This window comes from Prionailurus viverrinus, chromosome A1 (assembly GCF_022837055.1).
Source record: "Prionailurus viverrinus isolate Anna chromosome A1, UM_Priviv_1.0, whole genome shotgun sequence".
Classification (NCBI taxonomy): domain Eukaryota; kingdom Metazoa; phylum Chordata; class Mammalia; order Carnivora; family Felidae; genus Prionailurus; species Prionailurus viverrinus.
In genome coordinates, this window is record NC_062561.1 from 98,444,839 (window position 1) to 98,461,051 (window position 16,213).

Genomic DNA, 16,213 nt, shown 5'->3' on the forward strand with positions numbered 1-16,213 from the left:
CAATGAAGGTAATTTTTCATAGTTTTCCCAGTTACCCAGCCTTTTTCTGGGATACTTAAATACTTCTGTCAAAAACAGTTAAGGGAAAAGAAGTTAAATTGAAAAAAAAATTTTTTTAATGTTTATTTTTGAGAAAGAGAGAGAGCAGGGGAGGGGCAGAGAGAGAGGGAGACACAGAATCCGGAGCAGGCTCGTCTCTGAGCTGTCAGCACAGAGTCCAGTGCGGGGCTCGAACCCGCGAACTATGAGATCATGACCTGAGCTGAAGTCGGCCGCTTAACCGACTGAGCCAGCCAGGTGCCCTGGAAAAGAAGTTAGATTTTAATGTTTATTTGCAACAATTAGGGCAAGAAATATTTTGTAAATAAATACTAAGTACATGCAACAAATTAGAACATTTTTACGCATCTGTTTTGACTATCTTGCTATGACAGAACCTTTGATGAACATAGGTATTTAAAAGGTGACTAGATTGTGTATTTCCTTCCTCCAACCGAACTAACATTCACCTGTTTAAAATTTTTTTTTAATGTTTATTTATTTTTGAGAAAGAGAGAGAGAGAATGAGCAGGAGAGGGGCAGAGACAACAGGAGCCACAGAATCAAAAGCAGGCTCCAGGCTCTGAGCTGTCAGCACAGCCGATGCGGGGCTTGAACCCACAAACCGCAAGATTATGACCTGAGGCAAAGTCAGATGCTTAACCAACTGAGACACCCAGGTGTATCCAGCATGCACCTGTTTTAAAATTCGTCTTTCTTCCTTTGTTGACTACAGAGTTTGTATTTGAACCTAAAGGCCTTAACCATATAACCACCAACAATTTAGCTTCCTTATATCTTACTCTACATTAATTCACATTTAAAATGTCTCTGTTGTATATACTTCTTTAGTGAAGTGAAACTATTATTGATTTTTACTCTTGTGAAGAACTTCTTTATAAAAAAGATATCTTGAAAAATAAAGGATTTTATGGGGCGCCTGGATGGCGCAGTCGGTTAAGCGTCCGACTTCAGCCAGGTCACGATCTCGCGGTCCGTGAGTTCGAGCCCCGCGTCGGGCTCTGGGCTGATGGCTCAGAGCCTGGAGCCTGTTTCTGATTCTGTGTCTCCCTCTCTCTCTGCCCCTCCCCCGTTCATGCTCTGTTTCTCTCTGTCCCAAAAATAAATAAATGTTGAAAAAAAAAAATTAAAAAAAAAAAAAGAAAAATAAAGGATTTTCTAATTTTTCTAAATGACAGAGAACGTGTAATATAGAAAGCGCCACACTATCTTGGAAACTATAAATATGTTTGCATTTTGTTTGCTTTATTTTACTCTCCTGTTGTGAAGAAAAAAAAAATAACACACGTTGCTCTCTTCCTATCTTTGACAGCTATTGACCTAAAAAATGGTTCTGGAAAAGTCTATCAAGGCCCTGCAGTAGGCTCTGCGGATACGACCTTCACACTTTCAGACGAAGATTTCATGCAGGTAGTCCTGGGCAAGCTTGACCCTCAGAAGGTAATGTTCCTAACAAGTCCATTCATCATCATTGCTTCCTATTTGACAATTGCAGTTTTCAGCTGACTCCCAAATGCTGATTTATAAGACAGGTTCCTTACAACTTTGAAGAAGACACAGTTGATATCAATATCTGGGTTGACAGATCATATATATTTTTAAAGGAGTTCCAAATAACACCTTTTAAAACTGAATTTGGGGGCGCCTGGGTGGCGCAGTCGGTTAAGCGTCCGACTTCAACCAGGTCACGATCTCGCGGTCCGCGAGTTCGAGCCCCGCGTCAGGCTCAGGGCTGATGGCTCAGAGCCTGGAACCTGTTTCCGATTCTGTGTCTCCCTCTCTCTCTGCCCCTCCCCCGTTCATGCTCTGTCTCTCTCTGTCCCAAAAATAAATAAAACGTTGAAAAAAAAAATTTAAAAAAAAAAAAAATAAAACTGAATTTGGGGGTGACGTTCTTCTTCAGCATAGACTAGAACAATATAAAACCCACATCTAGACCTTTAAATATATTCTGTCATTAATTCAGAGGTGAAAAACCATGCATTACTAGATACTTTATGAAATTAGAAATTCATTCCTGATGTAGAAGATTAATAAGTTGTCTTAATCATCATTGAAAACTGGAAATAGAAGAATAGAATGTAACAGCTGGTGTCTTACTTAATAAGATGAAACATTTAGAGGCCTTTCCCTGGAAAATAATGCTTATGACAAGGCTGCCCTCTCAGATCACTATTAGTTAATATTGTTCTGAGACTTTTGGCCAAACTACAGACGCAAAATTAAAGAAACTGATGTAACAATTAGAATGGAGGAGAAAAACTTGTTACTTTCAAACCATGATCATGTAGCTAGAAATCCCAAGAGAATCAACTACTATTTATTAGAATGAAGGGCTTCAAGCAAGCAGTTGGATATTCAATTATTATTAAAAAATAGCTTTCACACAGCAGTGAACCCAAGTAGAAGATGTCACTGAAAATAAAAGTTGTTTATAATCACAACGCAAACTGTGAAATGCCAGTGACTTGCCGAACAAGGAAAGCCTATGTGAGAACAGTTGTGCAAGTTTACAAGGAGCAGAGCAATTTGGATACCTGAGAAAGTGCACTTTTCCTGGATAGAAAGACTAATTTAGAAAGAACTGTACAGTAATTAGTGTAGTGTTAAAAATACGATCATTGACATGAGATAGGTCTGAGTTTGAATCCACGCTGTCACTTACTCTCTAAATTCTAGTGTTCTCAACGATAAAGTTAATACAATAATTGTGATAATCCCAAACAATAGTCATAACTAAACCTGATAACGTATACGAAGAGCTCAGTCTGGTGCTTTGCACCAGCTGACCTCAGTTGATTCCTTCCCAGAAATTTACTTAGCACTTAACTCTGATTCGGACGTTAGGTGTGGCTCAACATGACAGTGCCCCCTACCGTTTGAGCTTAGTTCTGGAGTGGAAGGGAAAAAAAATCTAATTTCAGGTATTGAGAAAAATAAGGCACAGTAATGGGTCAGAGCACTGGTTGGCAAACTTTGTCAGTAAAGGGTCACCTAGTGAACATTCTAGGCTTTGTGGGCCCGATGGTTTCTGCTGCATCCCCTCACTTCTGCCCCTGTAGAGTCAGAGTAGCCACAGATAATATGGAAATAAATGAATGGGGCTGTGTTCCAACTGTAAAACTGTATTTCCAGAAACTGGCCTCAGAGTTTGGCCTGCAGGCTGTAGTTTGCTGGCCCCTGGATTAGATGGTGATAGGCTAGGGGAACTGTTTGAGATGGGGTTGTCCAAAAAGGCCTGACAGAACACTGGCCAAAGTGAGTGCTCATGGATGAACCATGAGGCCAAGGACACGAAGTGTTGATGTAGCCGGACTTTACTGAAGCACTTTAACTGTGAGGAGACAGGTGAAGAGCACGGGGGGTGGGGGGGGGGGGGGGAGGGGGGAAGTGGGAGAGTGGGGAAGGGCTGGTTTGCACAGGACCTTCTCAGTCTTGGCAAGGAGTCTAGATCTCGTGTATGATAGGAAGCCATTGTGGCATGAGTTTGAAAGGTCATTCTGGCCGCTGAGTGGAAAATTGACTCCAGGGCAGAGAGTGGGTCATTAGGAGTTCTTTTTTAGACGTGTTACATTTGAGGTGCCCTTATATAAAGATTTAATGTAGGATCAGGGAAACATTTTTGTAATTGCCAGGAATACGAGACCCTTGGGGGTGAATGGATCATTTAGTGGATGGCACTGGGCAGTGGCATAGGAAATGGTAGTGCTTTCATCACTCCATGTACCTAAGTCACCACCAGACGGAATGGGATTAAATGTAAAAAATAAAAGCAGAAGCAAAAACTTAACAGAAACCTAGCTACTTATTATTCTTAATGATAATCCTTTGAGAAATTCTAATTAATATCGGAGTTTTTCTGAAGCCTTTTGGCTTTGTTACCTTCTCCCCAACCTCAGTGCTAAGGTCATTAGTCTTCAGTCATCAGAGACCGCATCTCCTCGTATATACAGTCTTTCTCTCTCTGCCACCGACTCTTGTTGACCTTGGTACCTTTCCTCATGATTCATAAAAATGGCTTCTCCAACAAGTGACCCTTTGTTCATTCATCTCTCTTCTGATTATCTTTTACTGCATTCCACGTATGCTTTAGCCCTTCTTAGCATTCAACTGAGTTAACCACCAACTTCTTGAAATGATGTCATCCCTTGGCTTTCTTGACACCATATTCTCCTGTTTTGCTTTCTGTACCTTTGGCTTTTCCTAATATCCTCTACTGTCTTCTTCTTCTACCCCACCCATTAAATTTGGTGCTTCTCAGGGCTCATTTCAGGGCTCTTCTCTAAGTAACGTCTTTCCCCAAATGCGTTCCTCCATCCTATGGTATTTAAAGCCTTGGATGTGCTGACAACTCACAGATCTAAATGTCTGACTTGTCTTCTCTGAGTTCCACAGTGTTGTCGGCATCTCTCCACCTGACCCTCTGATGGGAGGTCTTACTGGCATCTCTCACTGACGTCATCTAAGATAGAACTCATGAGTTCATTTTCTCCCCCAGTCTTTTCTGTCTCCGTAAATGGTACTACCATCTATCTATACAAGTTAATATGCTTGGTAATGTAAGGATTGTCTTGGCTTCCTTCTATACCTCTATATTCTGTCCTTAATTCTGCCTGATCTTTCTCCATAATATATCTTAACATTCATCCTCCACCTTCCCCGCTAGAGATACCACCACGATCCAAGCCTCCAGTATCTCCGCTGGCTTACTCCTATGGCTTCTTGGCTGGTCTTACTACTTCCAAACTTGCCTCTCCACCAGTCTGTTCTCCACACAGGGTCCAGGGGAACCGTTTAAAAATGTAAATTGGATTATTGGTCGCCCTACCTGAAAACCTCCCTAAGATTTCCGTTTGCACTTGGATGACATCCAGACTACCAATCTCCCATGTCCTGCATGGCGATTTTCTTGCTCGTCTTTTCTCGCTTCAGCCCACACCGTTTGTCTCCCCACTCAGAATTCTAACTCATTCACATTGTTCATTCTCTCCATTTCTTCCCATCACCTTTTACTGCTTTGGTGTCTGTGCCGTTGCCTTTTCTGGATCTTGTCCCCTGAGCTTTTGGCAGAGCTGGCTTCAGTTCATCCAGAGTAGTTCCTTTCTGTTAGGAAGGATGTGAGCTAGCATCCTGCTCTCTCCTTCCTAGTGTTTATAACAGGTTTTAATTACTTGCTTACATTTTATTTTTTGACTCCCCTACCATAATGTTAGCACCATGGGAACAGAGGAAGATAACCTATTTCCTGCCTAGATTATCGCCTAGCATACTGTGGGCCCTCACTGATACTTGAGCAGATGAAAGCAAGGATAAAAATCAGGAACAGGAGCTCACCAATAGCAGTTGAGGCCATAGGGAAACTGAAAACGCCAGCTTGTCGGACTCCTCGAGGTGGTCCCATAAACCTGGGGGAAATAACACAGACAACGACGATACACGGTAGAGTGGTGTCAGTAACCTCTGCAACGCTCTGGAAAACACCAAATAGAAAAAAGTTAGCAAAAGGTATGATCCAGTAATCAATAAATAGAAATGACTTAGATACATAAGAACTATTAATTTTTCCCAGTAGCCACAAAATGCAAATTAGCGGATGTCATTTTGCCTCAAATTTTCAAAGGTTAAAATGAACAGTATTGTTACAGTTGGGATAAGAGAACTCATAGGTAGCTGGAGCGAGTATAAACTGGGTACAGTCTTTCTGGAAAGCACTGTGGGAGGGCTTCAGACTTTGTTCCTTTGTGGCAACCTACGGTCTCATTACTTTTTGCCTCACACTCCTAGGCTCAGAGAAATACCTAACAGCCCTTTATTAAGTGATTAGGTCCAAGCAAGAGTTGTGTTTCACTGATGTCTCTGTATTTCCCTCGAAAATGTTAAATGTTCCATATTGTTCCATACTGTGCTGCACAGTTTGCACACTGGTGATGGGCAAGCGTGGTTGTGTCATGATTCAGTATTTCTTCTTCTAGGAATCTATCCTAAGGAAATAGATAGGGACAGAGATCTCTGTACAGAATTCGTCTACTCTAAGACACCCGTCCTCGTTGCCTTTGGTGTATCTACTTCAAGGAATTAGGTGTTCTGATCCTCAGTGGCAGGTCCATCTCAGAGCTGGACCCCAGCAGGCAGGTCTTGGTACTGACGCCTCTGCCAGGCTCGTGGAGCGTAGCGCCTGTCACTGCCCCACGAAAGCAGTCTTAGCTTTGAAATCCCAGGCTCCTCTTTGGACCCCTCGCAGTTGATCCTGATTGTGAATGAGTTCCCCGTTATTTTTTTCTGGGATAAGAAGTTGGCGTAGTTTTGGCTTTCCCTCCAGTTGATGAGGGTTTGCTTCTAAGATCAAGTTGCTGTATGTTGATAATCCAGAGGCTGTGTTGAGGAAGAACCTGTGTGAGTTCAAGGCCTAGCCCCGCTTCTCACTGGCGCTGTGGCCTTGAGCTGGTTATTACAGCTCTCAAGTTTTCTCAGCTGTCGACTGGCAGGAAACAGGCTCACTGCAAGCTGATGGCTTGGCTTCTCAGGTGAGACTGTATTCCTAGGCTGCTTTGTAATGGTAAGAATACATGGATATTACATTTTTTTCCATCTATCTAAAAACCTAGGGATTTCTTTTTCGCTTCATAGTCTATATACTTTTTCCCCATTAGCTGTATGAACTTTGACGTATGTGTTTTCTTACTGCGAGGGAAGTTGATAGCGAGGGTGAACTTAAGGAACGTGGACAAGTCTCTGTGTCAGGCCAGGACCACAGGCGATTCTGTAGTGTTCGAACTCTCCAGCCTTCACTTGGTAATAATGACACGTTTGATAGGCCCTTACCACACATCACACGCTAAGCTAAGCGCTTGACACACTATTTCGTTCAGCTCAGCGACACAGCTGCGTTATTTAGGTACTGTTGTCATGCCCCCGTAGATGAGGAAGCTGGAGCTCAGAGAGGTTAAGTAATTTGCCCAGCTCACCTTGCTTGGAAGTGGCAGAGCCTCGATTTTAACCCAGCCCTTCTGATGCTACAGCACAGGGCCGATTCGCTACTTAGTTACACGGTGTTGTTTTGTCATTACATGGCTTTCTCTTTCAAGGAGTAAGAAATACTTTTATTGTCAGGACTACAGCAAAGCCCTATGTTCATAGGGTCTTAAATTCACATTTAAGAACATAGACCGACATCCAAGTGTGGGTTGAGACACAGAACTCCCAGATCTGTCAGTTCAGATAAATTATTCTGTGGTTTTCCAAAATACACAAGGAGTCTTTTTGTTTGTTTGTTTCCTTAGGTATCTAGGGATTTGGGTAGTATCTATAATCATTAAAGTATTATTGCTAGATAAAAGTTGCCTTTGTCGTCCAGAGGTATTATCTCAATTGTATCCAGTCTGAACAGAGATCTTTTCGAAAAAGAAATGAAATGCAACATGATAAAGTCTGGCGCTCTTTTGTCCCGCTCTCCTTTCCAGGCATTCTTTAGTGGCAGACTGAAGGCCAGAGGGAACATCTTGCTGAGCCAGAAGCTTCAGATGATTCTTAAAGACTATGCCAAGCTGTGAAGGACACACCACCTTATTAATAAGAATAGAGAAATTAAGTACTCTCCTCACCCAGATATGCAAAAGTGATCACAGCCAAGATACAGAGGACTCTGCTTAACATTTTCAGACTTTAGATAACTTTTCAGATTTTAATTTTTTACTAACTTTTCATGTTATAATTATTTTTTACAATGAACTATAAGCTAGCATGTAATTATCTTTCTGTTCTTAGAGCTATATCTTCATAATAAAAAATTTTCTCCCAATTCTTTAGAACTGTGATAGCATTTATAAGTGGAAAGGAACATTAAATGAAGAAAGCCACTTTGATGTCTTTTGCCCTTTGTTTTGCTAATTTCTGTTCTCTAATGTATTGATACCCCAGTTTTAACATGAATTGTCACATGTATTCACTTATTTTTCCATACTTTGCTATGACAGTGTTCTGCTTTAAAGCAGGAAAAACGTCTTTATGTTCCCAAATAGTTTTCCTTCTTCTCGCCTCGGTTTTGTTGAAATTTTTTTATTTTCCTAGAATGCCTGTAAATCTACCAAACATAAGAATTTTCTTGTTTAATCAGTACTCTCAAATCAGAAATAGGTCACAGGCAAGTGCTGTCAACACTGGTGTTTTCCCCACCATTTTAGCTCGGATGATGTGTGCCGAGGAGATGCCCTTTTGATGGGTCGGCCGCAGAGGCGACCAGCAAGTGGGATGCCAAGGTCGGAGATGGAGTGAATTCCAGTTGTGGAGTGCAGCCGAGAACATGTGTGCGGAGAGGGCTGTTATGGGCTGCGTTCCCTGGCCACCCGGCTTTGACGTGGAGATCTCCGGGCAGGAATGTGTTTGGAGATGTGGGGATCAACGCCTGGGTGGAGAGTGGTAAGCAGAGGAGGCAGAGAGAGAACAGAGGAGGCTCTGGTGCCCGTCAGCATTGCCCTGCGCTAACCAGTCACCGATTACGGCCTGCCCTATGGACGGACTGTGACCTGGGGCCGACGAGTGTGCTCAGAGACCGCTGTTGACTTGCTCAAGAGCTGGGGGACCATCTTCAGTCCCAAATAGGGCTTCGGGGAGTGTGGCCTGGCACTTCGCTTCAGGAGGCTCAAGGATCAAGGGAAACGGTCTCAGAAACATGGAATTGGAACATTTAGCACAGTGGGGGAACACGAAGGCACGCCTCAGGATTGTTGGCTTAATGAGTGAGCAGGATGCGGAGAAGACCTAGAAGTTATGCCTCAGCCTCACGATCTCTGTATGGTATCCTAAAACTATAATTCAGAGTGATATTTTGTTACACCAGTTGAATTTATTTTTTAAAGGGGCAGCCTTTTAACGTTGGTCTTTTGTCATAGCCATTGTTGCTCTTGAGCTTGGAAGAGCTTAGTGTCCTTCCAAATAGAAACAGTATGTCAAAATGAATCAAATGCCACACACTGATGAGAGTGTTGAATGTAGACCCTACGTCTTTAAAGCATGTTAAGAAAGAGATGTTTTAATTATCTTCCTAACCTTTCTCTTGTCAGTCTCAAAGGTCAGAGAGAGGCTGTTATCCAGATTGAGCAGCTTCTTCTTCATCTTTGTGCTCCTTAACTTTTTCTGTAATCTTCATACTGTTGAATACACTGTCCTCCTTAATTCATCATTTCCCTTTTATCCTTCATTAAGAAATATATTAACTTATTAATGAACCCATGGGTTAGTCTCCCTGTTTTCTCTTTGTCTCTTCTATAATTTCTCCTATCTACCCATCTCTGTAGGATCAGGATTGAGGTTTCAGGCCTGACCACCCTTTGGAAGACATTTTCTTCCTGGATGGTTTCATCTCCTCTCATATCTTCACCCATCGCCTGAGTGCTGGTGCCCCTGAACCTGTATTTTAGTTATGCTCCTTCCATAATCCCACAGTCCCACCCACAGTTACAAGTCATTACGAGGCTGTTGTCCTCTGGTTACTGTGCAGGTCAACACGTCGTCTTCCCCTCCACCCCTAAATGCGCATGTATTCTTGTTGCCTTAGTTAAGAACATCACCTCTTAGGGACACCTAGGTGGCCCAGTCGGGTAAGTATCAGACTCTTGATCTTGGCTCAGGTCGGGATTTTGTGGTTCATGAGTTTGAGCCCCGCATGGGGCTCTGCACTGAGTGGGGATCCTGCTTGGGATTCATTCTCTCTCTCTCTCTCTCTCTCTCTCTCTCTCTCTCAAATAAACAAAACAAAAGAACACCACCTTTTGCTTTGCTGAGGCATACTAAGAAACCAGTCATCTTCGACTTTTCTAGTGCTCACCCCCCACATCCAATCCTTCACTTCCATTTACTGAATCTTCCAGAGTTTTCCAGTTGCTGCTACCATGTATACCCTCTTAGTGGATAGCTCATTTAGTGGTGTTCCCACTGGTCTCCAGTTTTTCACCATGCACCTCCTGCCCAGCAGAGGGGCCTTACTAGGACACACACCTGAATAAATATGTGACTTCCCAACTCAGAAACCTGACAGGGTTCTCACTTAGTCTTCTCTCCATCAGACTCTGGCATGGTTCAGTGTCGCATCAGTTGGGATCCTTGCGGTGGCCAAACTAGTTCACACTGGTAACACAACTTGCCTGCGTAACAGAGGAAACATCTAGAAGGGTAGGACTGTCTTTGAAGGGGCTTGATCAAGCAATTGATTGTGATCCTGGCCCAATTCCTTGCCTTCTGTGCCTGCCTTATCCATAGGCTCCATGTGGTACCCTCCCTGGTAACTCCAGGTTGTTCTTGTTTGGTCATAAGAAGGCAACCACCAGGTGCAGCCTCACAGTCCCATCCCACATCAACCAGCAGAATAAAGAACGCTGGGTTCTCTCAGAACCCCCGGGAAGGCCTCATGTGGTCTCCCTAGCCATGCTGGAGTCAGAAGCCAATCCTCGGATCACCTCTATAGAGATGTTGGCTATGCATGCATCTATCAGGACCCAAACTTATGGCTGAGGGTAGTGTGTTGGCAGGTCCCCAAGACTCCCCTGGTTTTGATGATTTGCTGGGAGGACTCGTGGGACTCAGCATACAGCCACACTCAAGACTACAATTTATTATATCAAAAAGATATAAAACAAAATCAGAAAAAGGAAGAGGCTGCATCGAGTGAAGTCCAGAGGAAATCAGGTACAAGCTTTCAAGACTTTTTTTCCCCATGGAGTCACACAAGACACGCTTAATCCCCCCAGCATCAAATCGTGACAACACGTGTAAAATGTCTATCAAGACTCAGTGTCCAGGGTTTTCACTGGGAGGCTTGTCACACAGGCTCGTCTTGCCAGACCCCGTAGCAAAATTCCAGATTCATAGAAGGAAAGCAGGTATATTTAGCATAAACCCCCTGGTACAGTTTGGGAACAGGGAGCCGCTTTCTCAGGGAATGGGGGAGCCCTCCTGAAATCTAAGTTCCCACATGCCAGCCGAGGGCCAACCTTGCAGGCAAACCTTTCTAAGGATAGCTGTCTCAGAGCTGCCCTGTTAACTCTTCTGCATCCATGGGATCATTCTCCCGAACCTCATGGCCCAAGAGCTCATCAGGTGTGATGTCTGAGGAAATCGAGAATACTGGGAAACCAAATCACAGTGGTGCCTCTGCAAAGACTCCTTAGCTCTTTTTTTTTTTTTTTTAACTTCATCACCTGGTAAACTCCTCTATATCCTTAAACTTTTCAAGTGTGCACCTGTGTGAAACTGTTCTTAGTAATACTGTTGACTTCTCACAGAAGTCGGTGTATCTATTTTATTTTTTAATTTTTTAAAATGTTTATTTTTGTGAGAGAGAGCACAAGCAGGGGAGGAGCAGAGAGAGAGGGAGACACAGAATTTGAAGCAGGCTCCAGGCTCTGAGCTGTCAGCACAGAGCGTGACACGGGGCTCAAACCCACCAACCAAGAGATCATGCCCTGAGCCGAAGTCAGACACTCAACCAACTGAGCTACCGAAGCACCCCCTGAACCTCTGTTTTAAGAAGCTTGGCTACATAAATTGTCCACAGCTGACGAGAATAACAAAATACACAAGCAGAAAGAGCTGTGTGTTGCTTGGGGCAGCATTGACTGGGGGAAGTTTCTGGAGGTATAATGGAAGAAGATGTAAAATTGAACCAGAAAAACAGACTAAAAAGTATCACATCGAGGAAGAGTCCTTTGAAGGGATATTGAACAGCTCAGCTTTGTATTCTATAATATCTTTTGATGTTACAACTTTTTTTTTTAAACACCTTTGTTAAAAAAGGTACAAACTTGTACAAAAACAGGTCGGGGGTTGGATTTGGCCTATAGCATGGGCCTGGGGTAGATATTGAGTGCCAGTTAAGAAAACAGTACTTAAGGGGCGCCTGGGTGGCTCAGTCGGTTAAGCCTCCGATTCTTGGTTTCCGCTCAGGTCACGATCTCGTGGTTTGTGGGTTTGAGCCCTGCATGGGACTCCTCGCTGGGATTCTCCCTCTCCTCTCCCTCAAAATAAATGAATAATAACAAAAAAGAAAACAGTATTTAAGACTGTCATTCTTTCTTGCTGTAAACAATGATGGAAGTACACAAGACCCTCTCCCACTCACACACCAGGGCAGTTAAAACTGCCGGGCAGGGGGCGCCTGGGTGGCTCAGTCGGTTAAGCGTCCAACTTCAGCTCAGGTCACGATCTCACGGTCTGTGAGTTCGAGCCCCGCGTCAGGCTCTGGGCTGATGGCTCAGAGCCTGGAGCCTGCTTCCGATTCTGTGTCTCCCTCTCTCTCTGCCCCTCCCCCGTTCATGCTCTGTCTCTCTCTGTCTCAAAAATAAATAAATGTTAAAAAAATAAATTAATTAAAAAAATAAAAAATAAATAAAACTGCCGGGCACACACAGTTACCAGCTCGTACCAGCCTGAGCTGCGCATTCCCCGTATCACTGAGAGGCACCGGCACCTACTCAAGTTTTCCAACCCAGCAACTCAGGTATCACCTCCATCTTCGCTTTTCATCCCTGTCAACATTCATGAGCCTCGTTTACACAGTGCTGTTGTAAACATTGCCCTTCCTCGGAGTTGTTTTCTTAGACTAAAACTTTCAGGAGTGGAATTACTTACTGGGTCAGATGGTAAGAGCGGCTTTACAGCTGGCAGGTTCCCTTTAAGCTTGTCTCACTTGGGGAGGTGAGGCGAGGAAGGCAGGTGTCAGCGTGTCCATAACGGTGAGTTTTGTCATAAAAAAAAACAAAAGCAATGGCCTTAAGCAAAGTCATTCCCTGCTGACAGCAGCAAGGCTTTCATTGCTTAGCGTTACTACGTTTTGTATCACCGAACAAGAAAAAGCAATTGAAGCAATTAAGACTCAGATGTCTGATTCAAATGAGGTGGCTGTGGCAGTAAATTGGACAAGAGGTATGTGCCCTGTGTCTGGGGGCTGGCCCCTGTTTTTGATTGGAAGTGGGTTCGTGATCAGGACTTAACAGTCCTGTTCACCCAGTGTATTGTAAGAAAATCCGTAGTGTTGTGTGTTTAAGTGAGTTGAATCTTTGACTTAAAAAAATATTTTTAAGTTTATTTATTTATTTTAAGAGAGAGTGAGCAAGGATGAGCAGGGGAGGGGCAGAGAGAGTCAGAATCCCACGCAGGCTCTACTCTGTCAGTGCAGAGTCCGATGTGGGGCTCAATCTCATGAATCGTGTGATCATGACCTGAGCCAAAATCAAAAGTTGGACGCTTAACCTACTGAGTCACCCAGTCGTCCTGACCTTTGTGAATAATCACCTGAAGCTGGGTCCAATGACAGCCAAGCCTCAACCCAAATGTGAGCCTTCACGTTTGCCCGTGCCCCAACGGAGGACACATGGACAGTGAAAGTGTGTTTTACCCTTGAGTTCTGATTGGGAGATTAGAGATTGGGGTGTTGGTACCACGACTTTCTTGCCCACTGCCCCCAATGAAAATAGACCTCCCTTCTTTTTCTTCTGCCTAATTCAGAGTACTCAGTTTTATTGGCCTGTGGAGGTAAGGACACACTGGATGGAACAAATTATTTCCCCTCACTCTTCACCCTTCAGCTTAATATGGAAGCAGTAGCAGAAATTGTTTCCCAGAGAACAATTTTCAAGACCATTAATGGATCCTCAGTCAAGGAGTATTCATTGGACTCCTAATGTGTACTGGGCATTGGAGATCCAGATGTGAACAAGGAAGACAGAATATCTGACGTTATGGAGCTAGTTCCATTGAAGAGTGAATGCAATTTTATTGTTACGTCTTAAGATATTATCATTTAAAGAAATTACTATTTTTAGCACATGTTCCATGATGTCTCAGGTTTGAATTCAATTGCATTAAAATTTTTTTTAATGTTTATTTATTTTTGAGAGAGAGAGAGAGAGACAGCACAAGCGGGGGGAGGCAAAGAGAGAGGGAGACACAGAATCTAAAGCAGGCTCCAGGCTCTGAGCTGTCAGCACAGAGCCTGACACGGGACTTGAACCTACAAACTGTGAGATCATGACCTGAGCTGAAATCAGATGCTTAACCGACTGAGCCACCCAGGTGCCCCCAGTTGCACTTTTTAAATTAATTAGAGAATATATATTTGCCTAGGAGTCGTTCAAGAAATATGTATTTTGGGATACCTCTCTGACTCAGTTGGTGGAACATGTGACTCTTGATCTCGGGGTTGTAAGTTTGAGTCCTACATTGGGTGTAGAGATTATTTAAAAAATAATAATATAATCTTAAAAAAAGAAATATGAGGGCACCTGGGTGCCTCAGTCGGTCAAGTGTCTGACTCTTGATTTCGGCTCAGGTCACTAACTCACTGTTTGCGAGTTCGAGCTTACAGCGTAGAACCTGCTTGGGATTTTCTCTGCCCCTTTCTTTTTCTCTCAAAAATAAATAAATAAACTTAAAAAAGGAGAAATATGTATTTTTCCTACCTGTGAATTGTTAGCCTCTAACTCCTTAGAGTTGACAATTAAAAAAACCTGATTTGGCAGACGGCCATGTAACTCAGAAGATAATGAATTGTGCCAGATCACCCTGGGAGACTCAGGAATGTCACACCAAGAAACAAGGTCGCCCACTCCTACTTCGTGTTTATTCTACTATGCATTCGAAGTGATATCTCTAAACCTCCATCCCTATCTTTGGTACATCATCTGATTTGACTTAGGCCCCTTAATTAAGCTGAATGTGGGGCGCCTGGACGGCTCAGTCAGTTAAGTGTCTGACTCCGGCTCAGGTCCTGATCTTGCGGTTTGTGGGTTTGAGCCCCACGTCGGGCTCTGTGCTGACAGCTCAGAGCCTAGAGCCTGTTTCGGATTCTGTGTCTCCCTGTCTCTCTGCCCCTCCCCCCACTCACACTCTGTCTCTCTCAAAAATAAAAATAAATACTAAAAATAATTAAAAAAAAATTAAACTAAATGGAGCTCAGAGGAGTGCTGATCTATAATGCCAGCAGGACTTTTACTCTTTAACTTTGGAATTATAGAAAATTCTCTAAAGATGAAATAGGAGGGGCGCCTGGGTGGCGCAGTCGGTTAAGCATCCGACTTCAGCCAGGTCACAATCTCGCGGTCCGTGAGTTCGAGCCCCACGTCAGGCTCTGGGCTGATGGCTCGGAGCCTGCTTCCGATTCTGTGTCTCCCTCTCTCTCTGCCCCTCCCCCGTTCATGCTCTCTCTCTGTCCCAGAAATAAATAAACGTTGAAAAAAAAAGATGAAATAGGAGAACGCTGGGTATTGTAGAATTACTTGGACCAGAGAAGCCCCTTTATGTTGGACATGTTTTATTTCTGATTTTCCTTGCAGGGTTGAAAACATGCCCCTGGCTTATTCCCCTCTAGCTCCTCAATGTTTTAAAGTTCTTTCCCCTAACTTCCTTTTTACAATACCTTGGGGAGTCCTCTCTCCTGGACCATCACACCTCCTCTAATACCCAAGCAAATATCTTTTGTCTTTTTCTGACAAAATCTTATAGTTGACAGTCAAGTTTTCTCTTGAATTTAATTAGGTTTATAACTCTATTATCCAGGCAAATACTTAGAGGCGTGAGACATGGTCTGTTAATTTCAAGTTCTTTTTTATTTTTATATTTTTTTAATGTTTATTTATTTTTGACACAGAGAGAGAGAGACCGAGCATGAGCAGGGGAGGGGCAGAGAGAGGGAGACACAGAATCTGAAGCAGGCTCCAGGCCCTGAACTGTCAGCACAGAGCACGGTGCTGGGCTGGAACTCACGGACTGTGAGATCATGACCTCAGCCGAAGTCAGATGCTCAACCAACTGAGCCACCCAGTTGCCCAAATTTCAAGTTCTATAGAGTAGCTCATCGTTGACTTCTTTGTATACCTTGAAAGTGCAGTTATTACTATTATAAATGTAATAGGGAGTTATGCCTATATCATAACTGTGGGAGTTATGCCTTTATCATTCAGCCATTCTGTAAAAATCACAGGTTTAAAATCTCCAAATGAAGTTAATTAAAACGGTTAGTTCATTTTTATTTCATACATTCAGTGACATTTAATTTAAGCACATATTCGATAATTAGACTACAACCACAAAAATTGCTCAGTCTTGTATTCTTTGTAAAGGCATTCAATTTTCTAAACCTGTGTTCGTTTTGTTTCAACTCACC

General features: G+C 43.3%; 1 protein-coding gene across 3 annotated transcripts in view; it reads left to right on the plus strand.

The window, feature by feature from the left end:
* HSD17B4 (hydroxysteroid 17-beta dehydrogenase 4) overlaps positions 1-8,075 on the plus strand; it is an 84,961-nt gene extending 76,886 nt beyond the window's left edge. For all 3 annotated transcript variants that reach the window (XM_047861588.1, XM_047861594.1, XM_047861604.1), the window contains exons 23-24: positions 1,373-1,500; positions 7,521-8,075. In XM_047861588.1, coding sequence (XP_047717544.1) covers positions 1,373-1,500; positions 7,521-7,610 — 218 coding nt within the window. In that variant the 3' untranslated portion in view covers positions 7,611-8,075. The remainder of the gene's footprint in view (positions 1-1,372; positions 1,501-7,520) is intronic.
* The last annotated feature ends 8,138 nt before the right edge of the window (positions 8,076-16,213 follow it).